Source organism: Gambusia affinis, linkage group LG04 (assembly GCF_019740435.1).
Source record: "Gambusia affinis linkage group LG04, SWU_Gaff_1.0, whole genome shotgun sequence".
Classification (NCBI taxonomy): Eukaryota; Metazoa; Chordata; class Actinopteri; order Cyprinodontiformes; family Poeciliidae; genus Gambusia; species Gambusia affinis.
The window spans coordinates 14,193,822-14,211,102 of NC_057871.1; the positions used below are offsets into that span (position 1 = coordinate 14,193,822).

The window sequence follows — 17,281 nt, forward strand, 5'->3', positions numbered from 1 at the left end:
TGACATATAGCCAGGTGGCTAATTTCCATCTCTAGTCCCATTGGCAGGTTGATGTTAAAGCAAATAATAAATACAAGGATAACAACCACAAAATGACACTATGGAATGTTAAAGGAAGAATTTCTAAGTTAGCTTAATTTTGGAAAAAGCTTGGCTCTCTCTTCCTTATAGTCCCGGATACCGGGCTCTTCCGGTGTTCTGTCAGATAGCCATACATTGTCAGATCGTCATACGCGTATGACAAACTGATGGCTATATCTGTCCGATCAGCATACGTTTGCATACGTTTCAGCATACGTTGTCAGATAGTCATACGCTTAGCTCAGACATGTATACGTTGTCATTACCGTATGATTTTATTTAATGAGCAAACATTAAATCAGGTTTAAAAAGAAGTCTAGAAAGATAATTCATAATTATTACAAAATAATACGACATGCTATCCAAGTTAGCAGACATGTTATCAACAAAAAATATTAAGGAAGTGGGGGACGTGAATTTAAACAGGGCGTGTTTTAGGACGTGTTTTGTAGTTTACTGCAGCTGCAGCAGCATTAAATTTAATTTATTTAGTTACTTTTATTGTGTCTCTTCTCGCGTATGACAAGCTGACGACTCCTCTCAATATGGCGGACCTCCTGCAGAATGCGCATGCGTGCGCATGCGCTCTTACCATATGTATGCTATTCTGACATGTATGGCTATCTGACAGAACACTGGCCGGGCGGCGTCAGGCGACAGGAAACAACGATGCGTGATGACGTCACAGAGTTACAGAGTTTAATCTCAAGGCAAGCAACGTATGAGTTAACAAGAAAACTGCAGAGATACAGAGATATACATTCTTTACCTGAGACAAAAGAAATAGAAAAAGAAAAATAGTGAAAGAGGCAAAGACATGTCTTTGGAGAAAGCTGGTGCCAAAAAGGCAAAATAGTGGCAGCTATCTGAATTATTATCACTGTGTTTGAACTTTTATCCTGGAGGTGTGTCTTAACTTTTTAATGTATTCCGAAAGGCGTACCTCTGTTTCGACCAACCAGGAGCTCCTCTGGACACTCAGAAAAACTTAGAGCTTCCCTTAATTTCACGCCAAGATCAAAGGCCACTTTTGTCTCCGATAGGACAAAAGAACAAGAAAACTGCATCCTGGCCCCATGAGCTTCTAGGGCCACCTGAGCAAATAGACCTTTAACATAAGACTTCACATATACCTGTGAATTTTGGAGTGTCTACTTCACACTGTTAAACTCAGTAATTTAGTTTAAGGAAAGATTACCTTCACAAACCTAGTTTTTGCTGATCTGCACTCAGCATCTCCAAAGATTTGAATTGTTGCCTTATCACATAAATCCTGAACCATTTTCTAATACTAAACAACACATTTTCATTCAAACAATTTCCATTTGATTCAGATATTATCATAGATAATACAATTTTCAAATACATTCATCATTTACTATTCTAAACTTAGATAATAGACTTTGGTTAAAAACCTGCTATTAATACTTAGAAAAATGAGTTAGAAATTAAATGTTAATGATTTCAATATTCTATGTTGTATTTAGTTTAAACCATGTCAGATGTTGGTTCTGAAAGACCTTTGATGTTCTGTGACCCAAACAGGCTTCTGCCCTGCAGTAGATGCTAATTTTATGGCCTCCTGTCCTCTGATAACACAGCAGGAGCCTCCTCGAGATCCCCTTTTGATCTGCATTTGGTTCCTGTTTCTGAATACTTACCGATAGAGTAGTTTAGTTTTAAATCCTTTACCCAAATTTGTTCAAAATAAGAATGTTCATTATAGCTTTTTCACAAGGCGTAAGATTAACTGTATTTGCACTAAAAATAATAATTTTTCCGTAACAGGAACAACAAATGTATAAAACAACCCCAAAATCCACACATCTTTGCATAAAATCAATTTTAACATGTTTTTTAATAAAACAGGAACTGAAAGGTTCCTTATGTTTCTCATAATGGAAAGGATAAACTCTGCTTTTTCTTTACAATTATTATACTTTAACATTTATTTTAGACAAATGTAATTATACACAGAGTTTGATGTGTAACTGTGCCATGCTTTGTATATGTTTTTTACTTTTATCATAATTGATATTGTGCATTTTAGCTCTGTTTAAATTGACAACTGTTTATTTGGATGGATGCAAACATGATAAGATCAGTACTTTAGTTTCAGATTCACTCATGAAATGTTATTTTTGTTTTATAGTTTTTCCACTTCGAACATCTAAAAACAGATTTTTATTTGATTAACCCTTAAATTCTGATTTTTTTGTGTTCCCTTTATCGACTTAAAAGCACATAAATTTGTTTTATTTTTATTTTGTTTCTGTTTATCATTTAAATATGTTATTAAAGTATTTAGATAAAATGCACACCTATAAACTCCAAGGTTTTAACAAAATAATTCAAAGGAAAAACCACAAAGACACCTAAAAGTCAGAAGTTTGATGATATATGATATATAACATACTTGAATAATAAGTATTGGTATCAGTATTGGTATCGGCAATACACAGCCCGTATTTACTTTGTATCAGATCAGTGAAATATGAAATATCACACATATTTTAAAAGATTCATTAGCACATTGTTGATACAGCCATCCCATCTCATGTGTTTTTGAACGAACTACTTTCATGTTTGCTTTCTGATCAATGAATAAAGTTTTATATTTTTAAAAAGTATTCAACAAGAGTTACTGTTGTTTATCATTTGTTGACTTTGCAGACTGTGCTGTACAGTACAGATGATTCCTCTGAAGCATCATAACTTTTCTTACTGTAAAGAGATAAAAACACTCTTTGTAAGTATCAGATATTATCATTAAAAGCTTAAAATGTTTACTTACTATAACGGGGTTAAGTGTGAGAACCTATAAAGGAAACAATGTTCTGAACTTACCAAGGTGTGTTCTTGATCATTATCGCTGAATACTCCACGTTTTCCTCCTTTTCCTCGTTTTGAGATGTTTTGGGTTCGGCTGGCACAAAGTTGGAGTAAAGAGGTTCCTCTTGATTTTTAGAGAAAATTACGCTAGCATAGCAAACGTCGTCTTGAGCTACTGAATTTCCAAGTCCTGCAGTTGATGAACTCCCCTGATGTCGGCCCAAGTTCTGCAAAAGAGCAAATACTGGATTCAGAAGAGAAACATAACTCCAGCCTCCTAAACTGCCCTGCAGAATCACATTCTCCCATTAGAGGAGAGGAAAACACTGTTCAAAGCGTTTAGATGAAGGAAGACTAACACCCAATCTCTTCGTCTCGTTATCTCCTGCTCCCTCTCTGGTCTGGTGAATTTGCCGTACAGCCTTCTTTTTTCTATAACTATAAAAAGAGTCAAGAAAAAAATAAGGAAAAGAATGAACAACATAACATATAAAAGCATATAAAAACAGCAGTAAAGAATTTCAATCACCTTAAAATGATGAAGGCAGACAAAAACAAACCAATCAGGAGTAGAAACGTGATTGACCCAGCAATAGCAGATGAAGCTGAACCTGAAAGAAGGAAACAAAAACCAGAAGAAAAAACATTTACTGAATACCTAAAATAGTCACAGATAATCATCTGGTAATGAAGAGAAAAGAGCAAGGCAGCTAAAGAAATTAATTCAGTCTTGTTTTTAAAACCCAATAAAGGAGTTTAAAGTTCGAAATCATACAATAAATGAATGAAGCAATTATTTGATCTTCCTCTTTTTGCAGGTAACACAAAAAGCACAAACTTCCTGCCAACTAACAGTATGAATCTGATAAAGGACAAGTAGCAGAAAGTTATTATATTTAAACACAGGAAGGACACCAACTAATACAATAAAGCAAATGGCAAACAGGAACCAGATGGGTGGAGACAAAAGAATCTATACAAATAGAGACAAGTTTATCAAATCAAAGCAGTTTTATCTCTATACAGACAAATTAAGAAAATATTTTCAATACTATCGATACTGATCTAATGTAGAAATAGCTATTTATTAGTATTTTAACAGTTTGTTAATGTTTTACCGAGGCATTCTACCACATGTAGATGTTGATACGACCCAAAATGAAAACAGGCTTGACACCATGAGTTAGATGGTGTCAAGGCGATCAATTACAATTGATCGCCTAAAAAAAAAAAATCCTACCTTTTTTTTAATGCCTTTTTTAGACAAAAATCTAAAAAAAAAAATTTTTTTTAAATTCCTGACACAAAGGATTATAATTCATGCATGAAAGGGATAATATATGAGTATCTTTAGAGAAGTTATTTTTAGTGTTAATTATGTAAAAAATATTGATTATTTTTACAACCTTGACAGCCACATTGCAATAAAAAGCCATAAAGAATATAAGAAACTACTTCCCCCCCAGAATCACGATGAGTCTGCAAAAAGGAGGATCAGTTCAAAAACATTGGATAACATTTAGCTGGAGCTTCTTTTCTAATGAGATCTGAGACCTGTTACTAAAATATCCAACCCCTAATAAGATACATAACTACTCTAGAATAATGTCAAAAACTTAAAAAAATTCTAAACCAGCAAATGAAGATAATTTTTTACACCAAGAAATATTGATTTTTAAAAACAAGTATTTTGAAAAATATTCAGATATTCCCTGCTTCTGAATCGGAAAACACAACTGGATCGAAGCACATCTGAATCTGCAGAATAAATAAATTGTGTCTCAATTGGAAGTCATGCTGAAGACATCATAAAATACACTATCAACTACCGGCCATCAGCTGCAAATGCAAGAAATTATTTTTGCTAAATCCAATATGGCCGACAGACAAAAAATCATGCTGACCCACCCTGTCCCTCCTTCTACTGTAGACGACTTACAGGTAAAAAAAAAAAAATATTGTGATAACCCCTAAAGAACAATACTACTGATGTATTTTTTAAATAACAACTTTGTATTTGGAGAAAATTACAATTGATCGCCTAAAAAAAAATCCTACCTTTTTTTAATGCCTTTTTTAGACAAAAATCAAAAAAAAATTTTTTTTTTTAAATTCCTGACACAAAGGATTATAATTCATGCATGAAAGGGATAATATATTTATTTTAAAAAATAACAGTAGCTTACTTGAAACCACAATCAGATGTATGGTGGAGTTATGGTGTCCCCTGCTATTTCTGGCTTGACAGTAATAATTTCCGCCATGTTCACCTCTGATGTCCACAATGGTAAACGTCTGTCCATCTGCTGCTGGGGAAGTTGAATGCTCTTTGTACCAGGTATACGTAGCTGCAGGGTTAGCGACACTGCTGCAGGTTAGAGTCACTGAACTACCTGCTGCTACGTAACCAGGAGGATTCATAGACACAGAGGGAAGCCTTGGAGAATCTGATGGAGAACGATCGAGAAAACATGCCATGTTTAGACAACGTCTCCAAGCAGAATACTTAAAAATGATATTTCAGAAGAATGGTTACACGTGTATAACTCAGTTTGTCTATTTGTGCAAAAATCTAAGCAAAAATCTACAATCATACCATTCATATTTTCAAAATTGGAGTACTTTGTTGTATATTAGATGCAATTTAGCACAATAGTTGGATCTTTGTGACAAGGCTGGATATAAAGAATTCTCTAAATATCAAATTTAAAGGGGATTTATTATACAAAATTCACTTTTTGCTTCTAAAAACAACCCAAACTCTTTAAAAAAAAACACATCCAGAAGGTTTTGGCAATAAACCTGTTTTTTTTGTCACAATCAGTGGACACTGTGCCATTACCTAGCAACCACACCTGTCAGCTAGCAACCCAAGCTGAGCTCCAGCATGTTTGGTCAACTGTTTGTTTTTGGAAAAGAAAAGTGTTCTGTTATTGACGTACCATTCAAAGTCAACTTGCTGCATTCCTTTTGGTTGTGCAGGAGGCTCTACTTATGCTTTTCAAAGATATAGCATTTTATAATTCGTCATCTGTTTTCAGCCATTTTCACATAACGCTGAGTTGGGGGGCGTGGCCACCAGCAGTTTATTTGGATTTAAAGTGACAAGAGCCTCTAAAACAGCTCATTGTAAAGGGACCTCAAAATAGGCAGAACTAAGATCTCATTATCTAGCAATGATTTTGTGCAAAAAAATGTAATGAATACGTTTTGTACAGCTGGTAAATCTATCCTAACCTGTTCAAGGAAGCATTATAGGTCACCTTAAAAATGCTGCTGGTTGTTTGGGGTTTGGTATAACCGTCCATCTTACAAGTTTGGCTCTTCTGTGAAGAATATTCAGACAGAACTAATTGTGTACTTACACTCCACATTTATAAAAATAGCTGAAGAGTTGATACGTCCATATATGTTCCCGACCTCGCAGCAGTACGTCCCGCTGTCCTCAGACTTGACAGAAGTGAACTGATACATGTCTCCTTGTCCTTGAAGCATCACTTGGTTGTCTTTGTACCAACTGTAAGAAGGTGCTGGGTTTCCATCACTGCTGCAGGTCAGACTTACTGAATCACCCTCCACTATCTCTGCGTGACTCAGGGAAACATCTGCACGTTTTGGAGCATCTAAGAAAAATGAGAAGAAGAAACTTTGAACAATGTGTCAAGAGATTTACCTTCACTGTTGTTCTAGTTTTCTAGAACAAGCGTTTTCAAAGATTAGGAAACCTAAAAAAAAAAAAATCAACAACTTTTTGCTGTTTCCGTTACTTCATGTTCACTGATGCTGTGATCTTTACCTCCATTATATTTGTTATTTAAGCTTGTGGCAAATGAACAGGCAAAGCAATGGATTTCATTTAAAATGCAAAACGTATTGAAGGTATAAAAAAATAACCACCTAATTACATACAGACAAAATTATACCAATGACAGAAACGATCATCCTCAGGCATTAGCCTTTCAAAACATCTCAAAAACACCATAAAAATAAATAAATGGGCTGTTTAGCCAAATGGTTAAGGATTCTTAAAACTTTAACTGAAAATAATCAGCAGTCCTATTTCAGAATCGTAGCTAGAAAAAATATAATAATAATAATAATAATAATAATAATAATAATAATAATAATAATAATAATAATAATAATAATAATAATAATAAATGACTAAAAAATAAAGTAACTCTGGATAAAATGCAACCTAAAACCTGATACTAGCAGTAAAATTAGCAACCCTCGACAAAAGAATCCAAAAAAAACTGAATGTCAAGAGACTCACCGCTGAATTTTGGTAACGCCACATAAAATTTTCATTGGGGTTTAGAGAAGTAAAAGTTAAGACATACACAGACAGCACCAGTATAACAGCGCCCCTGGTGGCTGGATGAATGAACGGGGTTTAGGCTTGGAGAAGTTGGCTAAATGTTTGCAGTTACTGTGAGCTCTGGCGCCCCCCAGCGGGAACACACCCCACACTTTGAAAAACCCTGTTGTAGAGCATATTGTGCCGGTTAAAGTGAATTAAAATCTTTTTGAATATTAGCTTCCATAAGTTCTGGTAAAACACAGAAGGTATTTGAACAACAACCTGGAAACGATGTGCACAACTTGAGTAAATCAGAAGGGCTTGGTTGGTTGAGAGAGCAACAAATTTTCTCTGGGTTAAATTAATTCACAATTTTGGCAAAATATTTGTCAAACTATTTATTTTACTTACATTTCACATCAATATTAAGGTACTCAGATCTGTTTTCTCCCAACTGGTTGTTGGCTACACAGAAATATTCCCCAGAGTCAGACGTCTGGATGGCACTCAGGTCAAACTCTGAACCTTTTCCGTGAAGTGGAAGAGCTGATGATTTAGTCTTCTTGTACCAAGTGTAGTTAGCAGGTGGATTAGCATCACTACTACACTTTAGAACCACCTGGGTGCCTTCAAATATGTCATCAGTGAAATCGGTTGACACAGAGGTTAAAACTGGAGCATCTGGAAGAAATAAGGAAATAACAACTAGTTACATTATGGTAGAATTTGATCTTGGCCTGTGTCTGCAGCTCTGGGAGACTGTTAATTAGTTTGTTCAAATTCAGAAGTTCATGCATACTAAGAGAGCTATCCCTTTTAACTATTTGGGAAACTGTAGTTCAGTGTAGTTAAGGCAACATCTATAAATCCTCCTTTCTCTCCAAACAATTTCCAGCCATCACATCATTCAGGAAGAAGACGGGTTCTGTGTGCGACAATCCCAGGTCAAACGTGAAGCTGGTTAATCTGTTATTATCCACAATGAAACGAGTTCTGGGCTGAAAGGCCACTCAGATAGGAAAACGCCGTCACTCCAAAAGCAACTTAAAAAGCCAGTTTACAGTCTTTAAATGCACTCGGGGACACAGATCTTAACTTTTGGAGGCATGTCCTGGAGTCTGATGAAACTAAAATTGATGTCTGTGGCCAAAATAATAACCTTTACTTTACAGGAAAATGGCAGAAGCTTATGAGTCTGAGAATGTCCCGGCCAGCAGCGTGTTTTGATATGGACTGTAGTACCAGGAGGTACAGCCCGGCCGTGGGCGGTTGCAGAAGGTGGAGCTTGTTCGTTACTACAAGATCTGCAACTGATTTCAGGGGTGGCTGCATAATTTGCAGGAGGTACTGGCGTACATCCCAAAATAAATTGTATTTAGAGAAACAAACACTATGTTGGCACATTAAAGCATCTCAACATTAGCCTACATTTTATTTGATCACTAATTTATTTAGGATTTAATAAACTGCTTTTTATATTCATATATATTTATATATTTTATATTTATAATCATATTAGGCGATACACACAGCAAGCGAATGCGACCCAAATTCAATGGCAATCTGAACAGCCTAATTTCAACCTTTTCACCCCCAAAAAATCAGTCTGAACCGTTAGTTCGTATTTATCAGACTTTTACATCATTGACGAGAGACGTGTCATAGTTCTGCACTAGTAGAAGTCAGCGCTGGTTTATCCGGACTGAACGTAAACAATGGCTGAAAAGTATAATGATGAACTGATGAAAGACATCATCACTCTTAGCTCTGACTGCACATCCAAACAAACTTGTGCTTTCTTTTTATTAACTTCCTTGTCTTGTCATGATCTTGTGACAATCCCGTCGGTTTTCTTTGCTGAATAATTTTAAAATCAGAAGTGATAATTTAAAATTCTTAAAATGACTCAGTTATTATGTATTTTAGTCAACTCACACACTTCAGGAGCTCTGTGTTCCTTAAACGACGATAAAGCACAGGAGAATCTGTCTGTCGTATTAATCAACACTGTATAAGTAGATTTGTTATGAGGAATCTCCTGTCCGTTCCTGAACCATCTGTAATAATAATTAGCTGGAGTGCATCTGCTGTGACATTTCAGCTCTGCACGTTGTGGGTCCTGGTTGGCTAAAATTCTTGTCACTTCCACCATAACATCTGGAATATAACATAAAGAACCACATCAGTTATAAATCATATTCTCTCAGGATGAGGAGTTAATAAACTGTAGGATCATCAGTACCTGTGACGGTCAGAGTTGTTCCGTGTAAATCGCTGCCCCAGCTAAACGAGTATGTTTTGAATATGAATCGATACTCTGCTGAGTCATCTTCCTTTAAGTTATTAATTGTCAGGGTGGACATTTGTCTTGTGTTAGTGACTCTCACTCGATCCACATATCTAGAGTCTGGTGTAAGATCTTCAGATTGTGAGGAATCAATCCATACTGTGCTGCGTCCAGGACTGAACCAGAATGATGTGGTAGGATATGAATCAGAATATGAATTGTAATTGAAATAAAAACTCACTGAAGAACCTTTCAATGCACAGATTCTGACATCACTGTAAGTCACTGCATTACAACTGTAACCTCCGATACCTGAAAAAGAAAAGAAAATTTCATACACTGTGACAATTTTCATTAATTTATTACCATAAGTTGAACATTGGTGTAAAACATGAGTAAAGTCATCAAACTGTAACTCGCCATAACTCAGATTAAGCATGAAGATGAAAGAGAAGTCTGACATTTCGGCAGAGACTGTGACAGGAATGAAGTTGTGTTAGAGAAAGATGTTGGAATAAACTCACAGAATGAAGGAGACGGGAAATCTTCATGTCGTTTCAGAGCACAGGATATACTGTCCGTGTTGCTCACCCACCCCTTATAGAAATAGTTCCCTGTGTGGAAATTTTGTCCATTTTTGTACCACACATATGAAGAATCATCAGGTAAAACACATGAACTGGAGCACTCGAAATAATTGTTACTCTTCTTCTTGACAGTGAGATTTGGATTTGAATCTGTGTGGAGAGAAAGTAAGATTTTTGTAATTAAAATAAACACACAAAGATGTTGCTAGTAGATTAGTATTTATCATGTACAAACCTGTGACAGATAACTGAACTCCTGGTTCACCAGTGTAACTTCCACCATATTTATTTGTGATGAATCTAAACTTGTACGTAGCCGAGTCGCTCTCTTTCACGTCTCTAATTGTCAAAGTGCAATTTTTCGAAATGCAACTGTTTTCCACACGATCTACATATTCCTCTTGTGTCTTAAAATCTAAAGGGTCCCTCTCTGTCTTAGTAAACCAAAATGTTTTCTCAACCTTGATGTATATGCGATCTTCCCAGTATGGGTGACTATACTTGCAGCTCATTGTCACTGTCGATCCTTTTAAGGCACAGATCTTCTTGGGGTTGCAGTTCACGTTCCACTTACTCTGTACCTCTGAAAGACAGAGCACAACAGAAACATATTTAAGGATATGAAACTGTCTTGCTTATTCTAGTATGACTTCCCTCAAAAGAAGCAGAAGATGATAAATTTAAACAATTAACTTAAGTTTGTTCAGAGCTTCTTCTTCTTATTAAACAGAATAAATCTCCTGTATGTTCTTAATTTTATATCTTATCTGTTTTAGTAGTTCAAAGTACTGACCATCTAGCTAATCGAACATAAATCTTGGTTTCATCACAGAACAGAGAGAGAATGCAGGGCTATTATATAGTTTAAACAACCGATTAAAATTTAAATAGAAGAAGCAGAAGTAAATTATCTTTTTATTTTCAGTTGCTAAATATAATCACAGATTTAAAAAACACAAGGGTGTTAACCATGTCTGCTCTGCTTGGTTGCTCTGCAGGCACCAGAACGATGTGAAAAGGAAACTAGCAAAAATTACCGCCATCACTGAAGTTTTATTGGTTTTTATACTTAGATTTATTCATGTAGTAGATTTGCACAGGATTGAGCAAGACCAGCATGAACTAAAATGATCGGTCTTTAATGACTAAAGAAAGGAGGAAAGAAAGGAAGAAAGGAGAAAAGAAAGGAAGAAAGAGAGGAGGAAAGGAATATTAGATTTTCAACAACTCGTGTTGAAAATTATGAGTTCACCAACTAATTTATTTTTCAATAAATATACATTTTGACAGAGTTAACTCTAACATTCACATAAACAAAGAGTTAAAAACTAACTTTCCATCAATCACAAAACAAACAATATTATTAAAACACCACAGAGAGAAAAACCCAGTCGGGTTATTAATCATTAAGAAAAACAAAAATTTAGCTTTTACTAAAAATAAACATTTCCCCCAGGAACACTGTTTAATTTGTTTCTTCTACTACTATAAATGTTATATTTTGCTTGTCCAATAAGAAAATATTATATTTTCCACTTACTACCTTCCTTTTTTGTATAAACTGTACAAAATGCAGCTCTGGAAAACATTAAGAGACACTTAAAATGATCCGTTTCTCTGATTTGACTCTTTAGAGGTTTATGTTTGAGTAAAATAAACTTTGTTTTTTTTTATTCTATTAACTACTGACAACATGTCTCTGAAATTACAAGCAAAAATTTTATATTTATTTATTTATTCAAAATACCAAAAAAAAAGATGCAGCACAAATAATGCAAAAAGAACTAGATTATTTTCATTTAGAAACAACAACATTAATGTTTTAACTCAGGAAGAGTTCAGAAATCAGAAATCAATATTTGGTTCATTGCGGTTCAGTGCAGCGGACTTTTCATTTTTATCAGAGCTGTATAAAAAAACACTTCAGACCAATGGACTCCATTTTTGCTAAAAACATCGTCCAGCAGAATAAGCAATGATGCAAACTGTTTACATTCAAGAAACATGGGAAAAGTAATTTCTATTCCTTGACAAAAAGGACAAAATTCATTTGTTTCCTTTTTCATTTTGATTTTAGACACAAAGATAGAAAGAAAGAAAGAAAGAAAGATGAAGAGTCAATGTCGACCTAAGGCTGAAATTTTGTTACTTTTAAAACTACCAACACTTTTCAAACTAAAATCTCTTTAAAATTATTTTACTTTTTTCAGACACACTAAGTCTGAATCATTTCAGTCCTTTGTAGGTAAATTCTTACTGTAAGAGTCTCACTCTCAGCCCACTTTAATCAAAGTTGTGATTATGGAAAAACTGTCAACCGTCTTTCCTAAACTGTTGACATCCTCTTTGTTTTTAACAGTGACAACAATACAATTAGCATGTAACTTTATCAGCACAGGCAGATTAAGTTTAAAACCTGGTAAAAACCTGAAATTAATATGGGAGACTTAACATTATTTAACATTGTTTGAACAGCAAGCACATTTTGCATAGCAGGTAATTCCTTTAGATGTTTTTAAAAGGTTTATTTGAACAAGCATTCATCTTGAGTTTGTTGTCTTCATACAACCCACACTTTCCAACACACTGATTGCTTTCACATTATTTTATCACGAGTGTTAAGATTTTATCTGCAACTCCTACTTTTTATTTTTTCCTCCCCTCCAGGGGGTCTTTTGTCTTTTTGTGGGCTCTAGTGTCCCTTATTTGAAAGTAGGCTGACAGGAAAGGGGGAATGAAAGGGGGGAAGACATGCGGTAAATGTCGACAGTTCCGGGAATCGAACCTGCGACGGCCGCGTCGAGGACTCAAGGCCTCCCTGCAACTCCTACTATCGCAGTAATACAATATTAAGTAGGTAAATTTGTAATATAAGTATACAACTTTCAATAACAAAACAAAATGGCTGTTTTCATTATTCAGTTTTATTTAGAACAATGATGTCTAACTGAATTAGCTGAGTCACTGCACCGCAGGTTAAACAGGACAGACTTCTAGTGCTGTTGAAAAATAAAATATAGAGACACAGTACCTTCACAGAAGAGAACGATGAGAAAAAGACTTGCTGCTGTAGATAAATTCATGGCTGCTTTTCTCATCTTTCAGTCCCATCCGCGTGTTGGCCACGTTTATTTGATGCGACTTCCTGGAAACCTTTGCAACTTTTACTTTCTCCAAAGTGTCTGTGGCAAACCTTACAGCTGAGGCTTAAACATGCACTCTGTCCTTTGTTCCTCTTTACATTATTAATATGCATGGATGAAGACATGACAGTAAATCCTTCCCGCCCTGCTCTAAAAAGTTAAGAAATGATTCCTGCAGAAGTTCATTTCTACAAATGAACTTCTTTGGACTGAATGTAAACTGTATATTTAGCAGTACAAGTTTGGAAAATCGTATTAGTTTTATGTCACACTAGAACATAAACAAGCAGGGTCGAGAATGGCAGGTTTTGATTTAAAGATTCAACCAGATTTTTGCAGTTTGAAAACTTTTAAAACTATGTTTATAACTCATTTGGCCATTTGTAATTAAAATCCATAGTCGTCTTATTGTTTCCATTGTGCCGTTTGGTGAAAACTGAAGCATAATAACACAACAGCCAACTACCGCAAAAGATATACATAGACAGTGTTGTGAAATCTGAATTCACTGACGGATCGGAACCATATGACCACACATGCAGGAAATCAACAGATGTTCTATCAGATAGCCATATATGTCAGAATAGCATACATATGGTAAGAGCGCATGCGCACGCATGTGCATTCTGCAGGAGGTCCGCGATATTGAGAGGAGTCGTCAGCTTGTCATACGCGAGAAGAGACACAATAAAAAGTAAGTAAATAAATTAAATTTAATGCTGCTGCTGCAGTAAACTACAAAACACGCCCTGTTTAAATTCACGTCCCCCAGTTCCTTAATATTTTTGGGTTGGATAACATGTCTGCTAACTTGGATAGCATGTCGTGTATGTGATATGTTAACCTGAAAAGCCTTCATGTTCCGGAGTAAGACAGGGAAGTATACTGTCCTCTCACCTTTTTAACATCTACATAGATGAACTTAATGTTGGCATCCACCGTTACCAACATTAAATGAATCAGACGTATGAAAACGCAATTTTTACCCACACTGAAACTGGGGCAAAACCAGTGTTTCACTTTTGAAACAAATCCTTATCTTCATTAATGTATATGAAAAGCGTTCATGTTAATTTTGTTTTTATATGTGCTTTACATTTACACATATTTAGTTTATGCAAATTGAGGTTGTTTTTGGAACATGAAGGCTTTTCAGGTTAACAGATCACATACACGAGTACAGCCACCTGGGTTATGTATTAGTCACTGTCAGTGTGACTTTTGCCTCAATTAATAAAAGACAGGAGATGTTCTTGAGTCACTTGAAGTCCCTGTGTTCACCAGGCGTTGCCAGGAAGGACATGGCATCCACCAGTGTTGTCAATAAAAAATTGGGATCTCTCAATTGCATTTAAACTCGCTGTTGTGTTTTCTGCAGTATTTCAAGAATTGCATTGTTGGATGCACATGCATAAATATGTTGATTACAAGGTTTTTTTGTATTAAATCAGAATAAAAAAGGATGGATATGAAGAAGCTTTCACTACAAACTTTTTTTTATTTATTTTAATTTTGTATTTCACAGAAATGTCATATTATTGCAGCACCAGTTGGCGTGTTTAGTAGCAGGAGTAGGTGTGTTTTGTTGTGTACGCAGCTGCAGCAGGGTATTATTATATATTTGAACAATTTGCAGTGTCTAATGAATTGTCTAAACTGTACAACTTAACGCTTCAAACACATTACACTTGCTAACTCATAACTGTTTTCTTTTTCTGTCCACTTCACAGATACAGTGTGACTGCTGCTGAAGGTGGACACAAAAAGAATGTGACACAGACATGGGTGACATGTTCAAATGTAAAAAGTGTAACTTAAATTAAACAGTTTTACCCCACCAGTGACAGTGTGGATTATTAAAAATACAGAAGTAAAATGTTCTACATTAAATATAGTACATCATACAACTGATGTCATTGGTATTAATCAGGAAGTCATACAGTGGCTAATAACAAAGTGTATGGCAATCAGACAGGTTAAGAGATGCATCAGGAAGTCATACAGTGGCTAATAACAAAGTGTATGGCAATCAGACAGGTTAAGAGATGCATCAGGAAGTCATACAGTGGCTAATAAAGTGTTATTACATTAGCAGCTTTATGACGATCTAACACCGTTTTAATAAAGATGATTAGATATAAAATATGGTGAAATTGCAGTTGTTCTGTCAGATAGCCATACGCTGTCAGGATAGCACACATGCAGTCAGTACGCATGCCCGCGCATGCGCATTAAGAAGTCCGACCGTCAGTGGAGTTGTCAGTTCAGCATACGCAACAAGTTATGACGAAAATAAGTCATTAAATTGTTTATAATATGACACAATATGATAACTAGATAAATATACATGCATTGTCATGCTTTCAAAGTGTATTTAAAGCAGGTCTGGCTGCAGCTGCAGTCAATTACAACACAGGCCCGTGTAAAACTCATTAACCTACTTAACCGCTAAGTCAGGATGCCATATAACTGTTAATAACAAAGTGTATGATGATCTACGTAATGATTCTATGTTGCTGATTAAATAAAATCATATGGTAATGACAACGTACACATGTCTGAGCTAAGCGTATGACTATCTGACAACGTATGCTGATCTGACAGATATAGCCATCAGTTTGTCATACGCGTATGACGATCTGACAACGCATGGCTATCTGACAGAACACCGACACTGTCATGATTCATGTTCTGTCCTGTCCATGCTAAGCCTAATCACTCTTTCAGTTCACCTGCCACGCCTCATTGCTTACCTGTTCCACCTGGTCCCCGCCCTACTCAAACACCTCTCGGTCTCTGCCTCCTTGCCAGATTATCGACAGCCACGAGCCAGTAGAAATCCAGCGTTTCTTTCCAAGCCTTCTGAGATTCTTGACCCCTTTCTGTCCACGGATTGACCCCCCTTGCCAAGGCCTTGTCGGATCTATTCTGGATTTCTGGACCCTGACCCAAGCTTTGCCTCACGACCACCGAGTATCCCCTGCCCCTCAAGCTAAGTTTGCTCTCTCTGCCTACCCGTGTATGACGTTTGCCTGATCTTTGTCGTAGTCCCAGGGTGTTGCCTTCTGGATCTCCTTGTGGAGAGTATCATTGGCTCCTCAGCAGCCGATTCTACTTTTTTTTTCTAGCTCCACCCATTCACTGCATTACAAGTCAGTTAAGCTGAACATTTCTAAGTTACCCCTCCTTTATCAGTTCATCACCAGTATTCTCCCCTCTCTTCTCAGTGCTGTTTGATAACCATTCCCTGAGCAGCGACCAGTATCTGAATATTTTATTAAACTTGTTTTTTCTTTCTAAACTCCTGTGTGTGATTGAATTTCCGGGTCCCCACCGAGTGTCCTTACAGACACAAAATAATCAGACTTTACTTATTTTATTCTTTTAGCGCTAAAAGAAAAGAGACGCTTACCCTCACAGGCTAATTTGTTGTGACGTGAGAACACCGGGATTAAACAGCATCTGATAAAACGGACGATCCATTCCTTATATCAAAGACACGCCTCTTGGTCTGCTGATGGGTAACGTCACTTATTAAGGTCCTCCGTGGGGTTTTCCAATGCTCTAACTTAACTAAAGTTCCATTCAGAACAAAGGGCTGTTGTGAAGACTGTCGTGTGTCAGTACTTTGTGTGTGTGTCTTGAGTAAGCGTCTCAACAGTTATGCAAACTCTGGCTTCAGAGAAGAAAGTGAAACTGTGAGAATGGCCCAGTCAAACATCTGACATGAATCCATTTGAGAATCTTTGAAGAAGAGGTGACCAAAAATAATGACCTAGAAAACCTTCTAGTTATTAAAAAAATTTAAATAAGGTAAAGATTTTGATTCTGAACAAAGTTAAAAACCAATAAAACTTGTACTTGTATTTCAAAATATTCTTATTGGTTTGGTAATAAAACTAAAAGCATTGTTTTGTTCTAAGTGAAGAAAACAAAGTATAAAGTTTTCATAGCCCTTTTTTTGACACTCAAAGATGCTTTACAAACTAACTAAATAAATAAATATTTAAATAAATATCCATTTATTTAAATAAATACACATATATTC

General features: G+C 35.9%; 1 protein-coding gene across 2 annotated transcripts; it reads right to left on the reverse strand.

The window, feature by feature from the left end:
- Positions 1–1,563: 1,563 nt before the first annotated feature.
- Positions 1,564–16,989, reverse strand: LOC122830272 (hemicentin-1-like). 2 transcript variants are annotated; one of them, XM_044115507.1, is made up of 13 exons: positions 15,987–16,989; positions 13,122–13,243; positions 10,326–10,673; positions 10,028–10,240; positions 9,459–9,815; positions 9,152–9,373; positions 7,628–7,897; positions 6,279–6,536; positions 5,100–5,360; positions 3,443–3,524; positions 3,273–3,351; positions 2,929–3,140; positions 1,564–2,805 (listed from the first exon to the last, which is right to left on the reverse strand). In XM_044115507.1, exons 2-13 carry the CDS (start codon positions 13,186–13,188, stop codon positions 2,736–2,738), a joined length of 2,439 nt encoding a protein of 812 aa, XP_043971442.1. In that variant the 5' UTR covers positions 13,189–13,243; positions 15,987–16,989; the 3' UTR covers positions 1,564–2,735. The 2 variants fall into 2 exon arrangements, with proteins under 2 accessions (XP_043971442.1, XP_043971443.1); XM_044115508.1 differs by lacking the exon at positions 15,987–16,989 and having other exon boundaries at positions 3,273–3,345; positions 13,122–13,776.
- Positions 16,990–17,281: the final 292 nt, after the last annotated feature.